The sequence below is a fragment of the Papio anubis genome, chromosome 1 (assembly GCF_008728515.1).
Source record: "Papio anubis isolate 15944 chromosome 1, Panubis1.0, whole genome shotgun sequence".
Classification (NCBI taxonomy): domain Eukaryota; kingdom Metazoa; phylum Chordata; class Mammalia; order Primates; family Cercopithecidae; genus Papio; species Papio anubis.
The window spans coordinates 107,742,336-107,765,973 of record NC_044976.1 but is presented as its reverse complement, the minus strand read 5'-3'; the positions used below and the strand labels follow the sequence as shown (position 1 = coordinate 107,765,973).

Here is a 23,638-nt window from a genome sequence, read left to right as displayed (position 1 = left end):
TTGTATACTCATATTTCCTCCATGAGGCACATCAAAGCCTTCTTGCGTTTAGGAACACTCAACAGCATGTTGACACTGCACTTGGAGGCCATTTAGATAGAAAAAGTACCCCAAAAAAAGCATGAACATGCAAAAACCTAGCACTAAATAGACCGTGAAAAGGACACTTGTTTATAGTGTTAGAACTGAACACAAATCAGCTTGTTTGATCTCAGCTGGGAATGGGTACACTGGGTGACTCACATTTTTGCTGCTCTGTAAATGTCTGTAAATGACTAGCAAGGCACCATGAGTATTGATTTGGGGGTTACAAATAAATTTAAGAAGGTAAACAAATTTACAAATATAGAATCCATGCATAATGAAGATTATATAAGCTTTCTCAATTAGTAAAAACTACAAAACAATAATATTTTTAAGAGTTTGCCATCATCCTTGTTACTTTTATGTTATAATTTATGGTGGCTTAATCATGGCAAAATGAACAAAAGAAAATAGGTAGAAGCAGAAAGAGTTTTGAGGTGCATGCTTGAAAAAGCCTACATAGCTGTTAATGAAACTTAAAGACGATTCCGGTGAAGGCTCAGAAAGAAAAGAGGAGAGCTATAGAGAAAGCTTCCATCTTAGAGAATACCTAAGTAATCCATGGTAGAATATTCATTAAAATGTGGACCACAAAGGCCATTATGATGAGGTTTCTGGCAGAAATGAGGAACATGTTATTGGACAATAGAGAAAAAACAATGCTTGTTTTTATAAAGTGGCAGAGAACTTGGCCAAATTGTGTTCATGTTCTAGTGTTTTGTGGAAAGTACAACTTGCAAGCAATGAAATTGCGTATTTAGCTAAAACAATATCTAAGTAAAATGTTGAAGTTGCAGCTTGGTTCCTCCTGACTGCTGGTAGTAAAATGTGGGAACAGAGAAATGACTCAAGGACAGAATTATTAAGCAAGAAGAAAGCAGTACTTAAATATTTGGAAAATTCTCAGTCCATCTAAATTGCACAAACTGAGAATAATTAGGATGTGGCCAAGTGACCATTTGATAAAGAGATTGGCATGGGTGTGAACTAAGAATTTAAATCAGTTACCCCAACAGGAAAACTGCCAGTTTGAACCCAATGAGGAAAGGCTTTCAGATTTTAAGGACCACAGAGCTATTCGATTGCGTATGTGCGCTCTTCTTTAAGACAAGGCAGTTCAGGGATCTCCAAGGCTGCCTCCTCAATTTCAAAAGGAGGGACCATCACCCAAAGCCATGGAAGAAAGGCCACCCAGATCCTTGGGGGCCTACCCACTTTCTGGCAAGGCTGCAGAGCAAGACCACAATCCCAACATGTCTGGGAAGAGGAGGGACCCCCTCCCCAACATTGGACCTGTAGGACCCAGGTTAGAGCCAAAGAGAATTGTTTTCAAGCTTTAATATCTAGGCCGGGAGAAGTGGCTCATGCTTATAATCCCAGCACTTTGGGAGGCTAAGGTGGGAGGATTGCTTGGGGCTAGGAGTTTGAGACCAGCTGGGCAACATAGTGAGACCCATCTCTGCCAAAAAAAAAAAAAACTTGGGTGCGGTGGCACATGACTATAGTCCTAGCTACTTGGGAGGCTAAGGCAGAAGAATTGCTTGAGCTCAGGAGTTCTAGGCTGTAGTGAGCTATGATCACGTCATTGCACCCCAACCTGGGTGGCAGAGCAAGACCCTCTATTTACTTAGTTTTGACACAGGGTCTTGCACTGTTGCCCAGGCTGGAGTGCAGTGGCATGATCTTGGCTCATTGTAGCTTCGACCTCCTGGGCTCAAGTGATCCTCCTGCCTCAGCCTCCCGAGCGGCTGGGACTACAGGCTGGAAATCACCATGCTCAGCTAATTTTTGTGTATTTTATAGAGATGGGGTTTCACCATGTCGCCCAGGCTGGTCTCAAACTCCTGGCCTCAAGCAGTCCTCCCACCTCAGCCTCCCAAAGTGCTAGGATTACAGGCATGATCTTAGCACTTTGGGAGGCCGAGGTGGTAGGATGCCCAGCCTTAAGACCTACTCTTTAAAAATAACTAAATAAATATATATCATGAAGTTTGCCTGTATTTTAGACTTTGTTGGAATCCCCTTTCATCTTTCCCATTTCCGTTTTTTGGAATGGAAATGTCTATACTGTGCCCGTCCCACCATTGTATTTTGGAAGTGCATAACTTGTTTGGTTTCACAAGTTTCACGGGTCAGGAGTTCAACACCAGCCTGGCCAAGATGGTGAAACCCTGTCTCTACTAAAAATACAAAAATTAGCCTTTGGGAGGCTAATATACAAAAATACAAACTGTACAACTGAAGGGCAGTTTGCTTCAGGATGAATCATACCTTCAGTCTCACCTTTGTCTGGTATAGATGATATTTAGATGACACTTTCGATTTTAGACTTTAGAATTGATGCTGGAACAAGTTAAGACTTTTAGGCTGGATGCAGTAACTCACGCCTATAATCCCAGCACTTTGGGAGGCCGAGGAGGGCGGATCATCTGAGGTCAGGAGTTTGAGACCAGCCTGGCCAACATGGAGAAACCCTGTCTCTACTGAAAATACAAGAATTAGCTAGGTGTGGTGGCCCATGCCTTTAATCCCAGCTACTTGGGAGGCTGAGGCAGGAGAACCGCTTGAACCTGGGAGGCGGAGGTTGCAGTGAGCTGAGATCCTGCCTTTGCACTCCAGCCCAGGTAACAAGAGCGAAACTCTGTCTCAAAAAAATAAAATAAAATAAAAAGACTTTTGAGGTTGTTGGGATGTAACGAATGTATTTTGCGTGTGAGAAGGACATGAGTTTGGAGGAATGGAGTGGAGGGGCGGGGTGGGGGTGTCAGGATGCTGTATACTGAATGTTTGTGTTCCCTCTGAACTCATATGTTGAAATTTTAACCCCAAGTGCGATGGTATTAGGAGGTGGGACCTGTGGTAAGTGATTAGGTCATAAGGGCAGAACCTTCACCAGTGGGTTTAGTCCCCTTTTAAGAGAGACCCCCGAGAGCTCCCTTGTCCTCTCTGTCATGTACGGTTACAGTGACAAGAGGGCAATCTGTGAAGCAGGAAGCAGACCCTCACCAGACAGCACATCTGCTGGCACCTTCATCTTGGACTTCTTAGCCTCCAGAACTGTGAGAAATGAATTCCTGCTGTTTATAAGCCACCCAGTTTATAATATTCTCTGCTAGCAGCCCAAGCTAAAATAAGCTGTATTCCAACTATATTTGTATTTTAGCATTATTGTCTTGAGTTATAAACGTTCGTGTTTACACCATGGATATATGCAAAAATGATCATTTATTTTTATTTTTTTTTTGAGATGGAGTCTCGCTCTGTCGCCCAGGCTTGAGTGCAGTGGTGCAGTCTCTGCTCACTGCAAGCTCCGCCTCCCGGGTTCAGGCCATTCTCCTGCTTCAGCCTCCCAAGTAGCTGGGACTACAGGCGCCTGCCACCGCGCCTGGCTACATTTTTATATTTTTAGTAGAGACCGGGTTTTACCTGTATAGCCAGGATGGTCTTGATCTCCTGACCTCAGGTGATCCACCCGCCTCGGCCTCCCAAAGTGCTGGGATTACAGGCGTGAGCCACCGCGCCCGGCCATGATCATTTATTTTTAGTAACCAGAAAGTGGACATTAGTGTTGATGCATAGAATTGTTGTTTAAAAGACTTGTTTCTTTTTATTTATTTATTTATTTATTTTTTGAGATGGAGTCTCGCTCTGTCGCCCAGGCTGGAGTGCAATGGCATGATCTCGGCTCACTGCAACCTCCGCCTCCCGGAGTCAAGCAATTCTCTGCCTCGGCCTCCTGAGTAGCAGGGATTACAGGCACGTGCCACCATGCCTGGCTAATTTTTGTATTTTTAGTAGAGACGGAGTTTCACCATCTTGGCCAGGCTGGTGTTGAACTCCTGACCTCGTGATCCACCCGCCTCGGCCTCCCAAAGTGCTGGGATTACAGGCGTGAGCCACCGCACCCAGCCAAAAAGACTTGTTTCTAAAGCAGTTGGTTTCACAGGGTTTTAATTGTTTACCTATCATTTGACAGCTGTGCCTAACTGCATTAATTATCATATGGAATTTGAAAATTAGATTTATTTATCAAAGTTGCTTCATTGATTTCCTCTTTATGATGTATGCTGATAGAAAATAAAGTGCTAGGATCAGCCTGTAATCTTAGCACTTTGGGAGGCCGAGGTGGGAGGATTGCTTGAGGCCGGGAGTTTGAGACCATACATATCTTCGTGATATGTATGCTAATAGAAAATAAAGCTATATTTAAATAAAGTATTGTGTTAATAAAATATACCCCTGGGCCCAAAGTGGCCTTGCTAGTGCTCTACTTAAGTCCTAGCAGGTTGATACTAGTTCATTTTCTCCATTTATTTAACTGACTAAAGTACTAGAGTGCTGTAGCAGGTGATCTTTTGTTTTGCTCATGCTGGTTTCTTTTTTTGAAGGGCAGGGATGTGTTTGTTGTGCCAAGTTCTTAAAAAGCAAGCAGGCTTGCCAACAGGTTTGTGGAGATTCTCTGGGGATGTCATGAAGGAGTACCGATTTGTAAACTAGTCTTAATCAGGCTGCTTCAACCCCTTTGGAAGGTTTCCAGGGCTGTTGATGATATATGCACTGTAGAGCTGGGAATTGTTTATGCACATCTCTTGGCCAGCTGTCAGGAAGGTAAGAGCTGATCTACTCCAAAGCCAAAGGAAGGGTAATATAGGACTTTGTTGGGTGGTGCCCAATGCTATTTCATTTATCTAGGAATTTTCTACGTGTGTGTATGTACTTAAGGAAGGATAAAGTCATTCAGACAACTTAGACATATATAGTTGTTTAAGCATATTATCAGGGACCTCTACATACCCACATGGATACTTCCCTTCTGTCTCCAACTTTCTCTTAGCTGATCTCTTCTGCCAGGTCATAAGCCCCCAGCAAGATAGAGGAAGGTCCCAGTTTGTAAGGGAAAAAATCCTCACAGATAATTAAAAGTTATCTCTAGTTTAGGGCTAACGGTTCAGAGAATTGGACTATAGTTTCAATTTTGCCCTTAATTAACTAGTTGACTTTTGATAAATTGCCTTCCCTTGCAACTCCTCATCTGTGACATGAGGGAGTTGGACAAGATGTTCACTTCAGCCCCTTACATCACTCATGGTTTTGCAATTCTTTATTTGTTGAGGCCGCTACCAAAACCTATAACATCATTTACATCATGTATATTCAGGCTTCACTTATTGATGGGGATACATTCTGTGAAGTGCATCATTAGGTGATTTCTTTATTGTGCAAACATCGCAGAGTGTACTTACTCATACCTAGACAGTATAGCCTACTACACACCGCAGCTATGTGGTATAACCTGTGGTTCCTAGGCAACAAACCCGTAGAGCATGTTACCGTACTGAATACTGTAGGCAGCTATAACACAGTGCTAAGTATTTGTATATCTAAACAGAAAAGGCATGGTAACAATATGGTATCATAATCTTCTGGACTCACCATCGTATAAATAGTCCGTTGGTGACCAAAGCATCTTCATGCAACATGTAGCTATATTCTATCATTGAAGACCACTGCAGATTACATTTATCTGTGTGCGAAAATTTGCAGTGCACAGCTGTCTTCATTGATGGATACTTTAATGAACATTAAGATTTAGCATTGTGTATTGTGTAAGAGAGCTATACATAGTATTAAACCTGTCAGTGTTAGACAGCTATGGAATTTTTGCTTTTATTTCCCAGAATCTAAACACGGATTCAGATACTTCTCAAAGATATTGTTGGAATGAACTTTTGGAAAAAGTTTTGAAACCCTGAAAGTTGAGATTAAGTTTGTTTGTTTTTCCTAGGTGTATTTCATGTACTGAGTGCCTTAGAGACTTGTGCCTAAGGATGGTAACTTCTAGGGGGGAAAACTTCAAGAACTTGGTACAGCTTCACTTACAGCTTTATCATAAGTGCTGTGGATTAATAGATTAGTTAGAAGCCTTTGGCTGTACTTTGCATAGATCTTACCTTAAACTAACTGGAATAATAAGGGAATAGTTTATTCTGTAACTAAGTACAGAGGAATGTCAGGCTTCAGGTCAATTCAGTGTCATAGGCTCTACTTCTCAGGAATTCTGAAATTACCTTCTCTGTGCTCCCACTGGGACAGAATAACCATAGCAGTCTTTTTACTGTGTGTTCGTATACTGCATCATTGGGGTTTCTCAACCTTACTACTCTTGACTTTTGGGGCCAGGTAATTCTTTATTATTGTGGGACTGTCCTGTGCCTTGTAGGATGTTTGGCAACATCGCTGGCCACTACCCACTTAATGCCAGTAGCGCCTCAGCCCTGCGTTGTGATAATCAAAAATGTCTCCAGGACCGGGTGCGGGGGCTCATGTCTATAATCCCAGCACTTTGGGAGGCCAAGGCGGGCAGATCGCTTTGAGCTCGGGAGTTCGAGACCAGCCTGGGCAATGTGGTGAAACCCCGTCTCTACTTAAAATACAAAAATTAACCAGGCGTGGTGACACAGACCTGTAATTCCAGCTACTCGGGAGGCTGAGGCTGGAGAATCGCTTGAGCCTGGGAATTGCACCACTGAGCTGAGATTGCACCACTGAACTCCAGCCTGGGTAACAGAGTGTGATCTTGTCTCAAAGAAAGAAACAAAAAAAAGTCTGCAGACATTACCAAAAGTTTCTTGGGGGACAAAAACACCCTGATTGAGAACTGTTAGTCTGAAGGAATATAGACCATTTTATCAGGTGGCTGTCGTAAGTGGGAGGCAGTGTGCTTCCTAGAAGACCCCAAATTTCCCCCCGCTTTTGTCTCCCATTGGCTCATCCTAAGTCACTCCCCAATTCCTGAACCCCCGTCACTGGTGAGGCGGGGTGGAATGTTCTTTGGCCTCACCAGGGCACCTCTGGAGCTAGGAATGTGACTGTTGAGGGTGAGCCGAGTCTCTCAGTATGGTTGGTGGGAAGGGAGAATGAAAGCTGAGTAGGAACTCAGTAATATCCATGACCACTGTACCCTAAATTTGCCCTTTTTTTCTTCCTCTCAGTGAGGATTATGGGAAGAACTTTAAGGATATTACAAATCTCATCAATAACACCTTTATTCGGACAGAATTTGGCATGGCTATTGGTCCTGAGAACTCTGGAAAGGTGAGACTCATTCTTGTATACATAAAGCTTGTGCTTGATACCACATGCAGAGCTGTCAGATATTATATTGGCATGGTCCAGTGATTCACAATAATGTATTTTAGTTTAGTATTGCTATATTTGTATTTTAAAATTAAACACTTTTTTTTTTTTTTAAGACAAGGTCTCACTCTGTCCCTCAGGCTGGAGTGCAGTGGTACCATCACAGCTCACTGCAGTCTTGACCTTCTAGGCTCAAGGGATCCTCCCACCTCAGTCACTTGAGTAGCTGAGACTACAGGCTCTTGTCACCACTCCCGGGTAATTTTTTTTTTTTTTTTTTTTTTTTTGTAGAGACAGGGTTTTGCTATGTTGCCCAGGCTGATCTTGAACTCCTGGACTCAAGCGATCCGCCCACCTCGGCCCCCTGAAGTGCTGGGATTACAGGCTTGAGCCACTGTGCCTGCCTTAAACACAATTTAATATCAGTCGTATAAGAATGGAACTCTTGCCAGGCGCTGTGGCTCACGCCTGTAATTCCAGCACTTTGGAAGGCCGAGGCGGGCGGATCACGAGGTCAAGAGATCGAGACCATCCTGGCGAACACGGTGAAACCCCGTCTCTACTGAAATACAAAAGAATTAGCCGGGCGTGGTGGCAGGCGCCTGTAGTCCCAGCTTCTAGGGAAGCTGAGGCAGGAGAATGGCGTGAACCCGGGAGGCGGCGGAGCTTGCAGTGAGCGGAGATTGCACCACTGCACTCCAGCCTGGGCGACAGAGCGAGACTCCATCTCAAAAAAAAAAAAGAATGGAACTCTGAGCACACAGATTTATTTTTTTTGTTCCCTGCCCAAGGTGCACCAAAGCCCTTAATAATTACGCAGCAGTTGCTTAACGTTCCAATGTATATACCCTATGACAACATTTTAGTCTTTTGGAAAACTAATCTCAGTTATTCAGCCTAATCAAGGCTTAAACCCACAGATACGATGTCCCAGCTCAGTTCAGGGAGTTATTTTTTGATAAGAATAAGACCCAAGGAGTAGAGTGGAGCAACTAATCGGTTTTTGTAACTCTTCTTACTTCTAGAACTAAGATTTCTTAACTAATGTCTGGTGAAAATGGTGTACGAACTCGTGTGCTTGCATAGATAGTATCATACCCTGAATCAGATCTTTCCTCTTCCTGTCAGGTGGTATTAACAGCAGAGGTGTCTGGAGGAAGTCGTGGAGGAAGAATCTTCAGATCATCAGATTTTGCGAAGAACTTTGTGCAAACAGATCTCCCTTTTCATCCCCTCACTCAGATGATGTATAGCCCTCAGAATTCTGACTATCTTTTAGCTCTCAGCACTGAAGTAAGTCCAGTTGAGGAACATGGTTTGTCTTTTGCATTTTAGAGTCTCAAATGTACTGTCTTAGAAGGATCCTTTAGGAAATGCTTTCAATATTGGACTTCTTTCTAGAATCTCCTTATGGCATGAAGTTTGTATTTTTTTTAACGATTTTTCCTATTTGGTAAAGGACACAATTTCCATGTGCTATCTATTCCAGGTAAGTATGATGCCTAGTTGTCATTGTAATTTTTTTAAGTGACTAAATGTATGGTATTGCAGTAATGAACTAGAAAACAGTTTAATTTAACCATTCTTGTGCTACAAGGGACAAGCATAAATTGTCAAACTCCTGATGTTGTCATTGTTCCTTTTCTGTGATCAGACAACATCTTTCTAATTTTTTTTCTTTTTTGTTAGGTCATCAGTTTATAAAACATACTGGTTTCTGTCGTTGGCACTCATGTATAAATATCCAAAGTCTTAAATCCCTGCGCTCCCTACCACATTCCTATACTTTCTCCAGAAACCAGTGTGTTTTCCTAACCCTCCCACTTCTCTTCTGAAAGTTCTCTGAGGAACACATCCAGCTTCTCCTTTCCTGGAGGACCAGTCTCCCTTTACTGTGGTTAAGGGCCCAAAGTGGCTGAGTTGCTAGACTGTAATAATCAGAATTATACTTTACATTTTTATGGCCTTCTCTCATCAGATAGAAACACCTGAGGAACTAGTTCAAGAGGCACATCCCTTTGCCCAAACCCAGAGATAATAAGTCAATGACTTCTGTTGTAGGGTGGCCAATATCTTTAACAGGCTCCCCAGCTAAGCCTGAGCACCAAAGTTTGAGAGTCATTGCTGTACTAACTGTTTTGGGGTCAGAAACAAGATCATAACTGTGAACTAGTCAGGCTGAGCAAAGGGTGACACTAGGAGGATGAAGGGCACTAGAAGAGAGATCTGGATTCTGGGCTTTCTGTGGGGAGATTTTTGAGCAGAGGGCAGGCTAGGGGGTTCCAGGAGGGCCAGAGTTATGCTTCTTTTTGAGACAGTTTTGCTCTTCTTGCCTAGGCTGGAGTGCAATGGCGCGATCTGGTCTCACTGCAGCCTCCACCTCCCGGGTACAAGCGATTCTCCTGCCTCAGCCTCCAGAGTAGCTGAGATTACAGGCATGTGCCACCACACCCAGCTAATTTTTTTGTATTTGTAGTAGAGACAAGGTTTCACCGTGTTGGCCAGGCTGGTCTCGAACTCCTGACCTCAGGTGATCCGCCTGCCTCGGCCTCCCAAAGTGCTGGGATTACAGGCGTGAGCCACTGTGTCTGGCCTCAGAGTTATGCTTAGCAGTGGAGACTGGGGGAAGGAAACTAGCTTGCTGGGGAGTAAGCTTCAGATCTTAGAACAATTCCTAGAAATTGGCCTCCAGCAGCTTAAGCTGAAAGCACTACAAGGGAGCAACGAGCCCTCCCTAGGAGTGAACAGGCCCATAGAGCTCCCCTTTGACTACCGCATCTCCTTTACCAAGTGTCTCAGGGTTATTAAAACAGCACTATCCTCGGAAAGAGACAGATACAATCTGCTTCGGTACCTGAAATGTCTTCCATTTAAGGGTAAGTCTGAAGTACATATAATTGGGCTGGAGAAGAGGGACCAATTTGTACTAAAGTGCAAATAAGTGGTATCAAATTCTGCCTTGTCTTTATAAGTAGAATTAGATAAATTAGAAATGCTGGGATGTGAATATATTACCAGGGGAGAAAAAGTTAAAGGAGAATGGTGGGTGAGAGTACAGGAGTACTGAACATAAATTCTGCCTAAATAAGTTACATTTATTTCAGCTAGACTAGGACATCTCTGTCCCATCTCCGCTGAGGCCGAGCTCAGTAAGCTCACATTACCAGTGTTATGTTGTCAGTCAGGGTTTTGTTAAGTCTCTGCTACATTTCAAACTATTGGCCAATTCCTCCTTTTGAGAACTCTAATTATTTGGCTTCTGTGACATTATTCCTTTTAGTTCTTCTAGCTTTCTAGCTATTCCTTCTTAGTATCTTCCTTAACCTCCTTTCAGCCTACCCTTAAATGCCTACTCCTCATTTCACTGAGCAGTCTCTTCCACTCTTACCATTTAACTACCACCACCTATAATGTATAAGATTTTCAAATACTTATCTCTAGCCCTGGCTTTCCCCTAATGCATCATATTCCTGTCTTGCTGCCCCCTGAATATCTCTAGCTGGATGTTCCACAAGCACCTTAAATCAATTTAAAACTGAGCTTCCTCCCTACTCTTCTCTCAGACCTGATCTTCTTCCCTTAATCCTTATACTAGTTAATGATATCACATTGCATCCTATACCCCAACCAGAAAACCAGAGTGACCAACTTACACGTGCACGCACACGCACACACATCCCCCATACCCCTACCTCTCATCCTGCCCTGGAGGAAAAGTCATCCAGTTCTACTATGCTAGCTTCTAAATTCTTGCAGAGCCTGTTCCTCATGGCCAGTGTTCAAGACCTCATTAGCTCTTACCGAACTAATGTGGCAGTCATTCACTGCTTTTCCTGCCTCTAGTCTGGACCCTCTGAAATTCGTCTTTCCCATTCTCATCCAAGTACTCCACCTAAAAAAGTGAAATGGACTGTGTCATCCTCCTGCTTAGCACACATTCCTCCTGGGAGCACCTCATATGCAATAAGCCCTGGAGTCCTTACCATGGCACAGAAGGAAGGCTCTCTGTGAGCTGGCCTCACCTTTCTGCCTAGCGTTAGTTCCTCATTTGCTTACCTTGGAATTTGCACTCCAGTAATGTCTGATGGCTTTTAGCTCCCTGTACACGCTGCAGGGTTTATGACCTCCTTGCCTTTGCTAATACTAGTCTCTCTTTGTGCAGCAACACCTCATCTCCCTGTTTGCCTTCTTTTGGTCCCACTGCTCATCATTTAAAACTCAGTGCAGGCCGGGCACGGTGGCTCAAGCCTGTAATCCCAGCACTTTGGGAGGCCGAGACGGGCGGATCACGAGGTCAGAAGATCGAGACCATCCTGGCTAACACGATGAAACCCCATCTCTACTAAAAAATACAAAAAACTAGCCGGGTGAGGTGGTGGGCGCCTGTAGTCCCAGCTACTTGAGAGGCTGAGGCAGGAGAATGGCCTAAACCCAGGAGGTGGAGCTTGCAGTGAGCTGAGATCCGGCCACTGCACTCCAGCCTGGGCGACAGAGCAAGACTCCGTCTCAAAAAAAAAAAAAACAACTCAGTGCAGCTGTCTTCTTCAGGAACTATCTCTGATGCGATGTTCCTCCTCTCCCCACTTCTATACTAGACCATATTTTATAACTCTGCATAGTGTTGAACTTTCCTCTTATCTATGCCCCTTGTTAAACTGTGAGCCCCTTCTCTCAGCAGGGAGTGTGTCTTATTCATCTTTGTATCCCCAGTGCAACATCTGGTACAGTGCCTGGCACATAGTAGGCACTTCATACACATTTGTTATTCTGAACTTTCAAGACCCCAAAAGGGCCCAGATAGACCATGTGTGCGTCTGTGGAGCTCGGGCAGCTCTGATGGAGCTTCAGTGTGTGTTTTTACTGTCCTGAATGATTGGATATGAAATATTAAAGGTCATACAAGCAACTGCACAAGATAAAGCTAGAATTTTGATAAGTCATTTATAATCTTTCAGAATGGCCTGTGGGTGTCCAAGAATTTTGGGGGAAAATGGGAAGAAATCCACAAAGCAGTATGTTTGGCCAAATGGTAAGTAACAGAAGACTCCATCTGTGCAGAGCCCTAAACCCTTTTCCTGATAGTGCTGCCAAAAATCACATGAATGAATATTGAGCACTTACTGTGTGCCAAGTACTCTTCAGGGTGCCATAAGGAATATCAGAGAGGGCTATGACACAGGCCTTGACCTGGAGGAACTTCTCATTCTGCTGGGAAAGAAGACTTAGTCTCACTTAAATGTTAGAACATAAAGTATAAAACAAGGCATGTGACTGAGTTGCTGCTGCCTGCCCAGGGTTTATTCTCTATGAATGGTGACATCAATTAAAATACAATAAAATATAGCTTTAATTTAGGGATTTAAATACTTCTCCATGCCCAGATTTACACTCTCTTGTCTGGAGTTCCATTTCAGTTATGTAGAACATGGCAAGGAATCAGGAAGAAAGCTGAAAGAGCTTCCAGACTCCTGAAGTCACATTGCGCACCAAAACTCATTCACTTTTCTCGGAGAGATTCCCTGCCCCTCCGGGTGCCTGCTTAAAGAGGATGGAGTGGAGGGAGCTCTTAACTTGGAAGTCGCGTCACCTTTGTTCTATCCTCACTCTGCTGCTAGTCAGGGGCTCAACCCTTCTGGGCTTTAGTTTTTTTCCTTTTGTAAAAGGAGGCTTATTTGGAGAATGTGGGGATGGCTAAGCAAGAATTGAATTAAGAGGCTTCATGCCTCCAAAATCTGATTAGGCTCAGAATGTTGTTTAGAGCCTCTTTCTCCTTTCCCTTTGACTAATTTCAGCTAATTTGTGAATCCCAGTTTATAGCAGATTGGTTCCAGAGGTGGGATATGTAACTGCTGCAATAAGCACGTAACAGCATTAGAATTACAGCCTGAGAGCTGGAAGGAGGTGGAATTACTCCAAAAGAACAGACAAAAACTTAGAGAATAAACAGTATGAAATTCTTTAGTGCTAGATCAAGAAAGTACACCTGCGTTGGTAACTTCTAATGGGAACACTGTGTTATAGTTTGATACAATTGATGTTCATGATCAGGACCCACAATACCAAGAGTTTCCTGTACTGGAGGAATCAGGAAAGTGTAGAATACAGATTTGAAATGCGTCTACCAAGATTAATTAAAGTATTAAATATATTGCTTAAATAAAGTAGGCCTTTTCTAGAAATGTTCCTTGTTCTTGAGATATAGGGTATTGCTCTTCTGTCCAGGCTAGAGTACAGTGGCACAGTCATGGCTTACCACAGCCTTCACCTCCTGGACTTAAGTGATCCTTCTCCCTCAGGCTCCCAAGTAGTTGGGACTACAGGCATGTGCCACCATGCCTAGCTAATTTTTGTATTTTTATTTTGTGGAGATGTGGGGGGGGTCTCACTGTGTTGCCCAGGCTGGTCTCAAACTTCTGTGTTCAAGCAATCCTTCCTCCTCAGAACCTCCCAGAGTACTGGGATTATAGCTATAGGCCACCATGCCTAGCCCCAGAAATGTTTTTTTTTTTTTTTTTGAGACGGAGTCTGGCTCTGTCGCCCAGGCTGGAGTGCAGTGGCCGGATCTCAGCTCACTGCAAGCTCTGCCTCCTGGGTTCACGCCATTCTCCCGCCTCAGCCTCCCGAGTAGCTGGGACCACAGGCGCCCGCCACCTCGCCCGGCTAATTTTTTGTATTTTTTAGTAGAGACGGGGTTTCACCGTGTTAGCCAGCATGGTCTCGATCTCCTGACCTCGTGATCCGCCCATCTCGGCCTCCCAAAGTGCTGGGATTACAGGCTTGAGCCACCGCGCCCGGCCCAGAAATGTTTTTTTAATGAGGTTTTTATAGCACCACTCTGGTACACATGCCACATTTGCTTTCATTTTATGTATTCTAATGAATTGTATTTGTACCTTATACAGTTTTATCAGGAAGGAAGTAATTTTTTTTTTTTTTTTGAGACAGTGTCTTACTCTGTTGCCCAGGTTGGGGTGCAGTGGTGCAGTCTCGGCCCACTGCAGTCTCCACCTCCCAGGTTCAAGTGATTCTCCTGCCTCAGCCTCCTGAGTAGCTGGGATTACTGGCGTGCGCCACCACACCCTGCAGTAGAGATGGGGTTTCACCATGTTGGCCAAGCGGGTCTCAAACTCCTGACCTCATGATCTGCTCACCTCAGCCTCCCAAAGTGCTGGGATTACAGGGCGTGAGCCACTGCACCAGGCGGAAGTAATTTTAAGATAACTAAGTTAAATTGTTTCACTCCTGATGGAACTAAAACATGTAGGTCATGTGTAAGTAAGACTTCAGTGATTTTTTTTTTTTTTTAGATAAGGCCTGGCTCTGTCACCCAGGCTGGGATGTAGTGGCACGATCTCTGCTTCCTGCAGCCTCTGCCTCCTGGGCTCAAGTGATCCTCGCACTTCAGCCTTCCCAGCAGCTGGAACTACAGGCATACACCTGGCTAATTTTTGTTAAATTTTAATCATTAAAACTCATATTTAGCCACATGCAGTAGCTCATACCCATAATCCAAGCACTTTGGGAGGCTGAGACGGAAGGATCACTTGAGACCAGGAATTCAAGACCCGCCTGGGCAACATAGTGAGACCCCATCTCTGCAAAAAATTAATAAAAAGAAAAAAAAAAAGCCAAGCATGGTGGTGCACTCCTGTAGTTCTCGTTACTCAAAAGAATGAGGTGGGAGGATCACTTGAGCCGAGGAGTTCGAGGCTGCAGTGAGCTGTGATTGCCCCACTGCACTCCAAACTAGGTGACAGAGCAAGACTCCATCACTTAAATAAACAAGCACAACCTTATCTTTAAAACTAAAAAGTTATTTTAAAAGAGTATTTTGTTTTGTATCCTATGCAAGATTTTTACTTTTGTAGCTTTTTTTTGTTTAGTGTCTAAATATGAATAACCAGGCTGCTGCTGTTTACTCACCTTTTTAGATCTCTAGTTTCTAGGAATTTACAACCTGAAGTTCTGAAAGAACATTCTCAAAACCAACACCTTTTTTTGGTTGTAATCCAGTAAGTGCCGGGAGGGTCTGAATCTAGTTCCCTGCAAACTCTCTTTCCAGGTTACATTTTAAATAATTCAACCACTGACCTAGTTGTCTATTTGAGATGGAAGAACTAAATTATTTAGCTCATACAAAGCATTGAACTTGATTCTGAAGGGAAACAGCAAAGCATAGTACCTGCCCTGAAGAAGCTAATTTATATAGTAGGAAAGGTAAGGCACATACTATGCAAGTAAAATAAGAAACAGTAGGCAAATGCATGCCAGCTGCTCTAAAACAGAGTTTCTCAACCTCAGCACTAATGACATTTTGGATCAAAGAATTCCTTATCATGTAGGACCATCCTGTGCATCATAAATATGTAACAGCATCCCTGGCCTCTACCCGCTAGATGCCAGTAACAACTCCCCAACCCACCGCCCAGTTGTGACGATCAAAAATGTCAGAGGCAGATGTGGAGAGGGTGAATAGACGAGCATGACTGCCTGAAAGAGTTCACTTAAAGAAGTGGTAGACTATAGAGAACACGTGGGCTGGGCAGTGGAGAGCTTGACGGACAGAGCTGTGAAGGACTAGGGCTCAGCACCTGAGAAGTGGTGCTTGTTGGTACCTGTGAATGAAGCTTGTTAGACCTGCTAGGAAGTTTGTGAGTAAGGTCAACACAGTCCTTCAGCAGTCTTAAACCATTTCTTTTCCCCGTTTTTGCCTCATTGTAGGGGATCAGACAACACCATCTTCTTTACCACCTATGCAAATGGCTCCTGCAGTAAGTATATTTTAGTCCCAGAAAATAGTGTCCTGTTGTCCATTCGTGGTAGAATTTTCTGGATTGTGCAAGGTAAAAACATAAAAGATCCTTCTATTCTCCTGAAATTGTAATAGCTAAAGAAAGCTGTTAGTGATTATTAAAATCTTAAAAATAAAACCAAATTACTACACTATCCAGATCAAGTAAAAATATAGGCTATACGTAGAGGCAATATTTAATCTTAGCCATGTATTTATGTAAAGCAAATATTATGCTACAGACAACAGCAAATTGAAATGCATAGTTATTTCTACAGGAAAGCATGGGTTGTGTTTGTGTTTGCTTGTAGAAGCAACTGGCTTCCCAAATGATGACACAATTTCAAAACAGAAAGCAAAATCTTTCATTTACTCATATTTCAACAGATATTTGAGCACCTGCTCATATGCTAAACACTATTCTAAGGATGGAGAGAACAAAACACCCAAGGCCTGCCCCCATGGAATGTAAATTCAAGTAGGGGTGTTGGATGATAAACAAGAAAACCAAAACTCAAGCTGGGCATGATGGTTGCATGCCTGTAGTCCCAGCTACTTGGGAGGCTGAGACAGCAGGCTTGCTTGAGCCCAGAAGTTCAAGGACAGCTTGGGCAATGTGGCAAGACCCCCAGCTCTTAAAAGAAAAGAAAACTCAAGACAATTTAAAATGGGATAAGATAATTCTAAACTGTGCCATGAAGAAAGTAAAGCAGCATGCTGTGGCTTTGATGTTTTCATGAAACACTGTATTGGAATTAAGTAATCTCTTACCTTTCCATCGAGCAAAAATCTGAAATGTATAAAATAAAACACAAATATGAATTTCCTAAATCTAATGCTGTATCACATTTTATGTTGTCACTTGATTAACATGCATAGTATTTAAAATGCTTTAGCTATAAAATTAAGACTGATTCTAAAACAACTGCTTTGAACTAGGCTCACCAGTAAGTGAAATTTTAATTAATATTTTGTCTTGTTTAAGAAGCTGACCTCGGGGCTCTGGAATTATGGAGAACTTTAGACTTGGGAAAAAGCTTCAAAACTATTGGCGTGAAAATCTACTCATTTGGTCTTGGGGGACGTTTCCTTTTTGCCTCTGTGATGGCTGATAAGGTAGGTATTGCCTTGTTCCCTTTGGGGTCTGATATTTCTGCAAATATCTCTCCTATAGATTCTCCTTATTACTTGGCACTGACAGAGTTTCTTGTCTTTTTGCTATATTTAGTGCCACTATAAGTGTTAGGGGTGATTCTTTTTGCAGAGGCTGATTGAATCTGATAGGCTACTCTGCACTTTGGCCTTCAGTCACCACGTGAATTCTGGTATCTTTTCTGGGAATTTTTTTTTTTTTTTTTTTTTTCCTTCTTGAAGCAGAGTCTTGCTCTGTTGCCCAGACTGGAGTGCAGTGATGCGATCTCGGCTCACTGCAACCTCCACCTCCCAGATTAAAGCAATTCACTTGCCTCAACCTCCCAAGTAAGCGGGACTAAAAGTGTGCGCCACCACACCGGGATAATTTTTGTATTTTTAGTAGAGATGGGATTTCGCCATGTTGGCCAGGCTGGTCTTGAACTCCTGAACTCAGGTGATTCCCCCTGCCTTGGCCTCCCAAAGTGCTGGGATTATAGGTGTGAGCCACCGCGCCTGGCCAGGATATTTTGATCCAGGGTTTGGGCATTACTCAGACATGGACATCTGTAGAAAGCAATCTCTTGCTCATTATCCAAAAATAAAGATACAATTAGATAACATTAATTTATTGAGTGCCTAGTATATGCTAGGTACTATTCTAAGTCCCAGGAATATGGCAGTGAACAAAACAGATAAATTTCCTGCTCTCAGAACTTATATTTAAGGGGGAAAATAAATACTCAAAAAATAAATATGAAGGCTGGGGGTGGTGGCTCATGCCTGTAATCTCAGGACTTTGGGAGGCTGAGGCAGGTGGATCCCTTGAGGCCAGGAGTTCAAGACCAGCCTGGGCAACATGACAAAACCCTGTCTCTACAAAATATAGGAAAATTAGCCGGGAATGGTGGCGTGTGCCTGTAGTCTCAGCTACTTGGGAAGCTGAGGCGGGAGGATCGCCTGAGCCTGGGGAGGTTGAGGCTGCAGTGAGCTGTGATCATGCCACTGCACTCCAGCCTGGGTGACAGTACAAGACCCTGTCTCATAAATGAGTATGAGTCTGTGTGTGTGTGTGTGTGTGTGTGTATCAGGTAATTAAAGCCGTGAAGAAATCTAAAACAGTAAGAAAACAGAAAGTATCAAGAGTCAGTGCTCTTTTAGACAGGGTGTTTAGGATGGGCTCTCTGAGACCTAAGTAAAACAAGGACATGACCATGTGGCCATCTCGGAGGAGAGTAGGATGAGGCACAGCCAATGCGGAGACCCTCAGGCTGGAGCATACCCAGTCAATCCAAGCAAAGGGGAGAAGGGCAGTATGGAGGAAGCACAGAGAATAACAGTCCAAAGTGGGGCCAGAGGGGGCCTGACCAGACCTTATGCAGCCTTCGTAGGTCACAATTAGGATGTGGGCCTTACTCTTCCTGTGTTGGGAACTATGAGAGGGTTGTGAGCAGGGGAATGCTGGGATTTGTCTTCTCTTTTGAAGAATAGGTGTGAGCAGAACAGCCTGACAGGGGCATGCGTGGAAGCAGCAGGAGTGCCGGGAGCTCTCTCAGGAGTCCAAGCTGGGGAGGTGGTAGCTTGGCCAGGCTCTTGGCAGTGGGTGAGAGGGCAGGTGGTGAGACTGTGGATATATTTTTAAACATATTGCTAGTAGGACTTGCTGATGGATTTGATGTGGGTTGTGAGAGAATTAGCAAAATTAAGGGTACCTTTAAGAGTTTTTATCCTGAGCACCTGAGTGGTGGTGCCATTTTCTAGGATGGCAAAGACTGCAGGAGGAGTAGGTTGTGGGAGAAAAATCAAGAATTCAGTTTTGGGCCAGGCACGGTGGCTCATGCCTGTAATCCCAGCCCTTTAGGAGGCCAAGGCGGGCAGATCACTTGAAGTCAGGAGTTTGAGAGCAGCCTGGCCAACATGGTGAAACCCTGTCTCTACTGAAAAATACAAAAAACTAGCCAGGTGTGGTGGCACGTGCCTGTAATCCCAGGTACTCGGGAGGCTGAGGCATGAGAATCACTTGAACTCTGGAGGCAGAGGTTGCAGTGAGCCAGGATCATGCCACTGCACTCCAGCCTGGGCAACAGAGTGAGACTCTGGCTCAAAAAAACAAAAAAAGCATTCAGTTCTGCATATGAGACACCTATTAGATATCTGAATGCAGCTGTCAAGTGAACATCTGGGTATATGAATCTCCCTAATTGCTATGATATTTGAAGCCATGTGACTAGATGATATCTTCTGGAGGAGTAAGTAGGTAGCAAAGAGGTGAGAGGACTGAGCAAGCCCTGAAGCACCCACAACAGAAAGTTGGAAAGAGAAGAATCCAGCAGAGAAGACTGAAAGGGAGGAGCAACGGAGGGAAAGGGAAATCAGGACCATTGCGTTAGGCGCATTCTGAGAACAATCCACTGGAGTTGGCGAAGTGGAGGTTGTTAGTGACTTTCACAAAAGCACTTCATTGGAATTTAAAAGGCTGATTGGAGTGACTTCAGTGAGAACTAGAGATGAAGAAGTAGGCAATAAGTACAGATAACTCTCCCGAGCCATTTTGTAATATCCTCCCAACAACCCTGTGAGCTAATAGTATTATCTCAGTTTTATAGGTGAGGAAATTGAGTAACTTACCTAGGGTCAACAATAGTGGAATCCTGCTGGAAATCAGACTCAAATTCCAGAGGTAGCCTCCTATGCTGTACTGCATATATGGTATAATTCTGTCTACAGAATTAAAATTTTGCGATGTACTTTTGAACTCTGGTTTCTACCTACAGCAATGAGAATAAGATTCAACGTAATGAGACATCTTGGTATAAGTTGAATAAGTTAAATGTACTTATCACTGAACTTTAAAGAGTATTTAACCTAAGGAAACACTGACATTAATTCTTATGTCCAAGCTAACTGTATCTAGTAGCGATTTTAAGCTATTTATCAGAGAGTTAAGTTTTAATTGCTTTCTTAATAGACTCCTTTTGCCAGCCAAATACTCCCTGATCAGTTTCCTTATAGTAATTTTTGACTCTCCTTGGCCTCTTTCCAGCCCATGCCTGTTCCTTCATCCTGGCTATTCTGAGAGACTTCCTTAGAGAGAAGGCGTGTTACATCTTGACTTCCCTTGTGACCTCCCAAATATGGGTTTCATCTCTATTTTCTAGACCCTTAATTATATAATTCTTTGAATTATGCAAGGACTGTATGAAAGGGACCAAACTTTTATGCAGTAGTCATCATTTTAAGAATTATCCGGCCGGGCGCTGTGGCTCACGCCTGTAATCCCCACACTTTGGAAGGCCTTTGGAAGGCCAAGGCAGGCAGATCACGAGATCAGGAGATCGAGACCATCCTGGCTAACACGGTGAAACCCAGTCTCTACTAAAAATACAGAAAATTAGCCGGGTGTGGTGGCAGGCACCTGTAGTCCCAGCTACTCGGGAGGCTGAGGCAGGAGAATGGCATGAACCCGGGAAGCAGAGCTTGCAGTGAGGCAAGATCACGCCACTGCACTCCAGCCTGGGCGATAGAGCGAGACTCCGTCTCAAAAAAAAAAAAAAAAGAAAAAAATGAATTATCTGAGTGAGTGTATGCAAATGGCTATAAAGCCAACCTAAAGATGTTCCCATCAAATCCTTAGCTCTACTGAAGGAGATGGACTATCAGAGACAAAGACTATACTGTCTTACAGGGCCTCATCAGAATGAAGAATTCAAAGAGAAAGCCAAGATAGCCTTACTTAAAATAGAATGGATTGTTCCTTTACCTAGAACTTTGCTAGAGGCTAAAAATTGCTTTGGTAATTGGTACTGTGACCTTTCATTCATAGCAATTGTACCCAGTGGAGAAATGGATAATAGTAATTATTTAAAACATTCTTGTTCATGTCCCTGCACATGGCATCTTGGCTGAAAATTAGAAAGATAAATACTGACATCTGTTCTAGGATACAACAAGAAGGATCCACGTTTCAACAGATCAAGGGGACACGTGGAGCATGGCCCAGCTCCCCTCTGTGGGACAGGAACAGTTCTATTCTATTCTGGCAGCAAATGATGACATGGTATTCATGCATGTAGATGAACCTGGAGGTGAGACCTTTTTAGTGGCTTACCCTTAAAAGCATAGAGATGTAAGCTTTGAGCAGCTTTTCTTTTTACATGTCGAGTTTCCTCTTACCCCTAGAAATTTATTAGTGCCTTACTGATTATTCTGTCCTAGAGATAATCTGTAGCCCCTGTTAAAAATGCCACTTGTTTTCGTACTCTAAGGTAGCTTGTGTGTATGTTTAGGTGTTCTAGAGCAGAGCTGCTCAAAGAATGGTCAGCCAGACTGGTACTGATTTACAAACTCTCTGTTACCAGGTAAGTACAGAAATTGAGAGCAAGAGTTTGGAAACTCTTCTAGCCTTTTGACAAAGCAATTTTATGTCTGTTGGATCTAATGATAAAAAATTAGGGGCTTATGGCTGGGTGTGGTGGCTCACGCCTGCAATCCCAGCACTTTGGGAGGCTGAGGCATGCAGATTGCGAGTCAGGAGATCGAGACCATTCTGGCTAACACGGTGAAACCCCATCTCTACTTTAAAAAATACCAGAAATTAACCGGGAATGGTGGTGGGCTCCTATAGTCCCAGCTACTCAGGAGGCTAAGGCGGGAGAATGCCGTGAACCCGGGAGGCGGAGGTTGCAGTGAGCGGAGATCGTGCCACTGCACTCCAGCCTGGGCAACAGAGTGAGACTCTGTCTCAAAAAAAGAAAATTAGGGGCTTATATCTACTGATTAGTTTTTATTATGTTTTACAAAAGCATCAGTTTGTGACATATTGGAAATCTTACAAATTGATCCTTCACTACAGATAGTTTGAGAAGCATTGTTCTAGAGTGTAAAGATTTAAAAAGTGTAAACTAAACACATGGCCTCTCCCACCAAAATATATCTGGGAAGAGTTTTTCTGTAGCATCTGATTAATTTATTCAACAAACTTAGCATCTGCCATATTCCAGGCACTAAGCTGGGTACTAGAATTAAAGATGGGCATAAAAATCTTGAGTATCAAACCTGGATTAATTCTCAGGTCTGAGTCTTCATCATGAAGAGACACAGTTGGCTACTGTGTTTGGTCAGGCAGACAATCATGTGTGTGGTTAGACTATTGTTTTTCTCTTTGGTTCCACCCAAGACTTAGTATTTTTGTTTGTTTGCCTATTTCAGACACTGGGTTTGGCACAATCTTTACCTCAGATGATCGAGGCATTGTCTATTCCAAGTCTTTGGACCGACATCTCTACACTACCACAGGCGGAGAGACAGACTTTACCAATGTGACCTCCCTCCGCGGCGTCTACATAACAAGCGTGCTCTCTGAAGGTGAGTCTCAGCATCCCGGTGGTGCGCCGTGCCTTCAGTTGCATGTGGTAGGACTTGAGGCTTCGGGGAACCTGTCCTCTAGTAGTGTTGCTTGCCAAGCCAACAAGCCTACCCATGTACATTTTTTTGTTTCCTTTTTTTTTATTGTGGCAACATACGTATAACAAAATTTGCAGTTTTTAACATTGTATAGGGTACAGTTCAGTAGCATTAAGCATAGTCACAGTGTTGTACAACCATCACCCCTATTTCCAGAGCTTTTTCATCATCCCAAATAGAAATTGCACCAGGTGCACAACCATTCCTCGTCCCCACCCAGTCGTCCAGCTCTGGTAACCAACATTCTATTTTATGTCTCAATGAATTTGCCTATTCTAGGTAGCTCATGTAAGCAGAATCATACACTATTGGTTGTATGTCTGGCTTCTTTCACTTTGCATATTGTGTCAAAGTTCAGCCATATTGCAGCATGTTTTAGAATTTCACTTACTGCTTTTTAAGGCTAGAATAGATATATTCCTTTGTTTGAATATAGCACCTTTTGTTTTGTTTTTGTTTTTGTTTTGGAGATGGAGTCTTGCTCTATTGCCCAGACCAGAATGCAGTGGCTTGATCTCAGCTCATTGCAACCTCAGTCTCCCAAGTTCAAGCAGTTCTCATGCCTCAGCCTCCCGAGTAGCTGGGATTACAGGTGTGTGCCACCACACCCAGCTAATTGTTGTATTTTTAGTAGAGATGGGGTTTCACCATGTTAGCCAGGCTGGCCTCGAACTCCTGACCTCAGGTGATCTGCCCGCCTTGGCCTCCCAAAGTGCTGGGATTCCAGGCATGAACCACTATGCCCAGCCTATTTTTCATTCCTCCATTGATGGACACTTAGGCTATTTCCATTTTCAGCTCTTATGAATACTGAATGCTGCCATGAACATTGTTATACATGTAACTGTTTAAGTCAATGCTTTCAATTCCTTTGGGGATATATGTAGGAGTGAAATAGCAAGATCACATGATAATTCCATGTTTCTCTTTCGGAGGAAATACTAATGGGTTTTCCATGTGGTTGTACCATTTTACATGCAATACAAAAGTATTCCAATTTCTCTACTTCATTGCAAACATTATATTCTGTTA

General features: G+C 43.4%; 1 protein-coding gene across 6 annotated transcripts in view; it reads left to right on the top strand.

Annotated features, from left to right (window-relative positions):
• Positions 1 to 23,638, top strand: part of SORT1 (sortilin 1) — an 87,605-nt gene that overhangs the window by 37,060 nt on the left and 26,907 nt on the right. For 4 of the 6 annotated variants that reach the window (XM_021921814.1, XM_021921826.1, XM_031651593.1 and 1 more), the window contains 7 exons: positions 7,077 to 7,179; positions 8,350 to 8,514; positions 12,177 to 12,250; positions 15,943 to 15,992; positions 16,998 to 17,128; positions 21,084 to 21,228; positions 22,352 to 22,507. In XM_021921814.1, the coding sequence (XP_021777506.1) occupies positions 7,077 to 7,179; positions 8,350 to 8,514; positions 12,177 to 12,250; positions 15,943 to 15,992; positions 16,998 to 17,128; positions 21,084 to 21,228; positions 22,352 to 22,507 (824 nt within the window). The remainder of the gene's footprint in view (positions 1 to 7,076; positions 7,180 to 8,349; positions 8,515 to 12,176; positions 12,251 to 15,942; positions 15,993 to 16,997; positions 17,129 to 21,083; positions 21,229 to 22,351; positions 22,508 to 23,638) is intronic. The other 2 variants (XM_021921828.1, XM_021921818.1) reach the window with 1 other exon arrangement.